The sequence below is a fragment of the Carassius auratus genome, chromosome 30 (genome assembly GCF_003368295.1).
Source record: "Carassius auratus strain Wakin chromosome 30, ASM336829v1, whole genome shotgun sequence".
NCBI lineage: Eukaryota > Metazoa > Chordata > Actinopteri > Cypriniformes > Cyprinidae > Carassius > Carassius auratus.
The window spans coordinates 16,122,120-16,127,828 of record NC_039272.1 but is presented as its reverse complement, the minus strand read 5'-3'; the positions used below and the strand labels follow the sequence as shown (position 1 = coordinate 16,127,828).

The 5,709-nt window shown below is 38.4% G+C and overlaps 1 protein-coding gene across 3 annotated transcripts; it reads right to left on the bottom strand.

Moving 5' to 3' along the window:
• Nucleotides 1-647: 647 nt before the first annotated feature.
• Nucleotides 648-5,498, bottom strand: LOC113049397 (uncharacterized). 3 transcript variants are annotated; one of them, XM_026211711.1, is made up of 5 exons: nucleotides 5,103-5,498; nucleotides 1,770-1,838; nucleotides 1,492-1,660; nucleotides 1,280-1,412; nucleotides 648-1,054 (listed from the first exon to the last, which is right to left on the bottom strand). In XM_026211711.1, exons 1-4 carry the CDS (start codon nucleotides 5,161-5,163, stop codon nucleotides 1,283-1,285), a joined length of 429 nt encoding a protein of 142 aa, XP_026067496.1. In that variant the 5' UTR covers nucleotides 5,164-5,498; the 3' UTR covers nucleotides 648-1,054; nucleotides 1,280-1,282. The 3 variants fall into 3 exon arrangements, with proteins under 3 accessions (XP_026067496.1, XP_026067495.1, XP_026067494.1); XM_026211710.1 differs by lacking the exon at nucleotides 5,103-5,498 and adding an exon at nucleotides 2,010-3,470; XM_026211709.1 differs by lacking the exon at nucleotides 5,103-5,498 and having other exon boundaries at nucleotides 1,770-3,470.
• Between the last annotated feature and the right edge of the window lie 211 nt (nucleotides 5,499-5,709).

Here is a 5,709-nt window from a genome sequence, read left to right as displayed (position 1 = left end):
TCGAGTGGACTCGGGCATAAGTCCGATTCCTAATATGTTCGAGTCCGAGTCAATACCGAGTCAAAATGCACACGAGTCCATGACAAGACCGAGACCATTAAAATACGGTCTCGAGACCGAGTCCGAGTCTCGAGTACTCAACACTGCTAATATTGTTTTTGGCAGAGAAAATACAACTAACTTCAGGATGAATTTGAATGTTTTCTACGAGTAAACTATCAATGTGCAAGAACAGAATTGCAGCAGCTCCCTTCCATAATGACCAAATAAAAAATAAGTGCAATTAGCAACCATTACTGGCAGGTCAGGCACAAAAAGGGTTAAGGGACGCTTTCATAAAGGAAATTTCCTACAAATGCATATCCAATAAAGATGCAATAATCACTGTACATGCCTTTCTATCATGTCTTCTGAAAACCCTGACACATTCAGGAAGTGTGCACTGCCACAAATAGTTAGCAAATCTGGGCTTACATGTTTTCATGCCATAATCTTTTTCTAGTGAATTTATTTATTTAAACCAAATGTAGAGGGACATCTTTGTATACTGTGTGACAGAAGTAATGCTAAAAACTAATTAAAAATACTCTTGAAACACAAATCTTTGTAAAATGTTATACAATAAATTATGGTAGCCAGAGTATTGCTGTAAACAACTTCAGCTTTTTATTATATAGCAAACCTTCAAGATCAAACAATGGAAAAACACTTCCCAGCAAAAGTCATGTTTTAGAAAACAAATTTGTTCAATTTAAAAAAAAAATAAATCGACATTAATTCTGATAATCCTGAACATGTCACATGGAGAAAATGGATAAAGCATGTTTCAGAACACAAATGTGTTCAGTTTAAAAGAAACAAAAACACTGGGCCTGGATTCTGATAATTTTGAAGTTGAATGAATTTTCAAGTATCAAATAGATAAATATAAACTAAATCCTAATCACGTCACAAGGTAATAAAAATGATTTAAGCAACAAAGCGCTGCACTGAAGTACAAAAAGTCGGTCTGTCCTGTTCTTCAGCGAAATGTCAATCTTCTGAAAGACCACATCTGTGGGGACACAAACAGTTACAATTAAAACCCAAACCAAAAGAAGAGCAGAGACAGCAACAAGCCTTAACCAAATACTCTCAGTTTTGGCCACAGACAATTACATCACATTTATTGGAGTTAATTCTAAAAATGATTGTCCTTTGGTCCACTTTATCATCGATGAATGATAAACACAGAAGATGAAGTCTACCACTACTATACAAGACAACAGAGCTTCTATACCTGTTACTCTCCCCAATCAAATGCAGCAATTTTTGATGTCAGACTCAATACTCTGGGGTTGACAGAGTCCGCTCTCTTTTTCTCTCTCTTTTCCACCTTGGTACCTTTATGAGGATTTATCCTAAAGATGCACCTTTAAAACACAACACAAACAATATCCTTAAATAATTGTTGTATGCTTCTTAACCAAAGGAATGCACTCTATGAAATACCTTTGCAAGAATTCTAGTGTGGCTCCCAGTTCTACAGGGTAACTGATGTTCAATATATAGTAAAGAGAGAACATCAGATACAGGGCTTCTGTAAAACTCAAGAGATGGTAATTTACAATCATCTGGTCTACTGCTACCATGTACACACTGGCTGTCAGTGGGTTCTCTCCTTTGAACAAACACAAAATCAGTAAGACATAATATTTAACAGAATGTGAGTTCTGATCACCCAAAACCAGGAATAATTGTGTTGCAAGATCATAGTAAATAATACCCACCACACACTACTATACATGGTGTTGCTGGAAGCTGTTCTGAGCATATATCACTTGGAACAGAGGTGTCTTCTACCATCACAAGAAAGTGGTCTTGGTCATTTTTGAAATGGGTTAGCAGCAACATCACGGCCCCACAAACATGATCCCCTCCAGCTCTATACTTTGTGAGGATTCTCCCTGCTCTGCTTGCTCTTTCTGTGCACTGAAATTGAAAGTAGTCCAATATTCTTCTGAACTTACTGGAAGCAGATTCTTCAAAGCTGTTGTTTATGTCAATGCCAGTGAGCTCTTTAAAGTGTGTTTTCATTCCTGCTGGCTGAAAAAGATATGGCCACTCATCAAGTAAATCTTTGGTTTCCTTTCCAGATTGGATGCTGTTTCTTTGAGGGGTGTATGTAGAAGTCATTAAGTCATAGATTGTCTTTACATCACTTTCATTATTTTGAAACATTACTACCAACTTCTCTTTCTTTTCCTGCTGCAATTCAGATGTTTCTCCAACTAGCAGTTGTGGATCAGAATTTATACAACCATATAACAATTTTTGTTTCTTTGTTGATACTTCTAGAGTACCACAAAGTGGTATACTAATAGCTTTTGCTCTTTTCAAATTGTCAATTCTACACACCAGTTGTTTGAGGAGAGAATCATATCCACTTCCTACAACCTGGGAATTAATCTCATCTCTGAAAGACTTTGGGTATGCAATCACCATTTGTCGGGCTATTTCTGATACATGTTTTTTTGCTGGACATTTGCTGACTTCCAGGATCTCAGAAGCAACAATGCGGACCAACTTTCTTCTCTCAGAGCAACTTGGCCTTTCGCCATTTTGCAACTTTCCCATAAAACTTGCTGGCATTTTTTGTCATGGAACATCAAAACTATAATGTCAGTCATGGTCATAAAACGAAGTTTCACAGCTACTGTCACCTAGAAGATAAGCCAATGTCCACAGGTTACAGGATGAACACTTTTCATGCAGCTGTAATTTTTTGGCAAAATTGCCTATTCCCAAGCTGCAGATTTATTGAAGTTTAATAACGGACAAACAGAGATGGCATGGGGCTTTGTGGGTTGTTCATGTGCCACTATATATAGTATGCATTTAAAGTGGTGCACAGACTTGTTTTATGTCCGCAGTGCATTATTGTCAGAGGGGAGACGGTTGTGCATTTTTCACAGGGACCACAGGACCACAGTGCAACAAATCACTAGCATGAAATGGGCACATGTAACGTGTTGCTGGTGATTTGCTGCACTGTGGCCCTGTAGTTGCTCTGAACAATGCACAACAGTCTTCACTCTCCGCTGGCATAAGCTGCGGACTCAACTGGAGACGTTTTGGCCATTCATGCACCAGGTAATCACCACAGTGGCACATGTACAGATCACAATGTATGCAATTTCCAAAATCAATGTTTTGAGGCCCCGTGCCATCACAGTTTGATTTGTACCATCAAACTACACTAGTCAAAATTTTAAGAGGATCAAAACCTTTCATAATAGTTGTCTTAAAACCAATACCCAAAACTCTTCAAATGTTGACTAGTGTACAATAAATCTGCAGATTTGTATACATATACACCTACACATATACAAACCCGATTCCAAAAAAGTTGGGACACTGTAGAAATTGTGAGTAAAAAAGGAATGGAATAATTTACAAATCTCATAAACTTATATTTTATTTACAATAGAATATAGATAACATCAAATGTTGAAAGTGAGACATTTTGAAATGTCATGCCAAATATTGGCTCATTTTAGATTTCATGAGAGCTACACATTCCAAAAAAGTTGGGACAAGGCCATGTTTACCACTGTGTGGCATCCCCTCTTCTTTTTATAACAGTCTGCAAACGTCTGGGGACTGAGGAGACAAGTTGCTCAAGTTTAGGAATAGGAATGTTGTCCCATTCTTGTCTAATACAGGCTTCTAGTTGCTCAACTGTCTTAGGTCTTCTTTGTCGCATCTTCCTCTTTACGATGTGCCAAATGTTTTCTATGGGTGAAAGATCTGGACTGCAGGCTGGCCATTTCAGTACCCAGATCCTTCTACGCAGCCATGATGTTGTAATTGATGCAGTATGTGGTCTGGCATTGTCATTTTAAATGAGCCTTGGCCCAGAGAAAATGCCTGCGCTTCTGAATCATGTTTAGATATGGCTTCTTTTTTGACCTATAGAGTTTTAGCCGGCAACGGCGAATGGCATGGTGGATTGTGTTCACTGACAATGTTTTCTGGAAGTATTCCTGAGCCCATGTTGTGATTTCCATTACAGTAGCATTCCTGTATGTGATGCAGTGCCATCTAAGGGCCCGAAGATGGTTTTCTGGCCTTGACCCTTACGCACAGTGATTGTTCCAGATTCTCTGAATGATATTATGCACTGCAGATGATGATAACTTCAAACTCTTTGCAATTTTTCTCTGAGAAATTCCTTTCTGATATTGCTCCACTATCATCTGTATGGTTGACGATGGCACCAGGTATTTTGCTTGTAGCTGCATATAAAACAGGCAGAGATTTTTCATGTACAATGACTTTGCGTTACATTTCGTCAGGGAGTCAGTGAATTCACTTTCATCAACCTCCTCCTCAGTAACATCAAAAAATGCTGAAGAAGGTTGCTCAGATAAAGTATCCATAATCCGTACTTGTGCAAATGTAGAAGTCCTGTGCTTTCGTGAAACATGGGCAGTGAAACTTGATCTTAAACTGAAATTTTTGTCACATTTTTCAAAAGGACAACACACCACCTCTCCCTTGGCTAAATGTGACCTGAGATGAGAAAGGACATTGTTCATGTCTGTAAATTGTTGTTGACAGTCTGTATTGTTGCAAACAAACGTGCCAGTCGAATCATCAAAATGAGTATGTGGTCTTTTGTGATGGCGATAAACATGAGCTTTGAGAGCATTGTATTTTGAGAATTTAAATTTGCATTCTGGGAAGCAACATGGAAACTGAGCATTTGCTTCATGTCGGTGTACGATTTGATGATTAACATATCCCTTAACTGTCTTCAGAGAGCAATCACAAAATTTGCACAAATACATCATCATCCATATGGTTAAAGGTAACACACCTCATAAGATGAAATCCGTTGTCCATGCATATGAGTGTTCTTAAATGATTGTGAAAGCAACGTTCTAAAACAACAACACAATTCTGAAACACCTTTATACTTTTTAATGCAACTTGCGTCAAACATTAAGAATAAGATTTCAAAACGTATGTGATTAGCCATTGTAATTGTATTCACCTGTTGCCAATTAACGTTTAAATTACGTTGGATGATACGTCAACAGATTTTTTTTAACACTTACCCTTCACCACTCGACATCGAGGTCCATGATTGTTTTGTTGACATTCTGTAATATATTGCATGCATACAGCAGAATATGTTGCCTAAACGGTTACGTTTACTCACAAAGCTACTTAACAAAGTCACTTACGATTTTTGAAAACAAACTGACGCCTGTAAATATTCCAGCGAACCCAACTCCCCTCCGTGTTTTAGCTTATTTGCCATGTCAATGAGCACGTTTCCCGACCAAAACAAAAACACAGAGATTTTTTCCTTGAGGTATTTGTACGCTGTTTTGGAGCCATGATGTGCCACCTGCAGTTAACAGGCTGCTGCTTTGTCTCTTGGCTGATGCCGTTGGGCCGAGGCCAATGATTGAGAAGCAGTTTGACCAATGGCGTGCGTAAGGCGGGACTTAACAAGAACGGTCAAAACAGAAACGCACACCAAAAATTGTCTACCATAGAAAGCAAAAGGGGAAATTTCCTGTGACATTGTGAGGTCATCATACTGGGTAAATATGCTGGCATGTAATATTAAATATAAAATTGTAATCAACAAGTGTTACTGTATTTACGTTGTTTCTTCTGTTGCAGTGCACCCTTGGCCTTGTCAGTGGGTGAGGT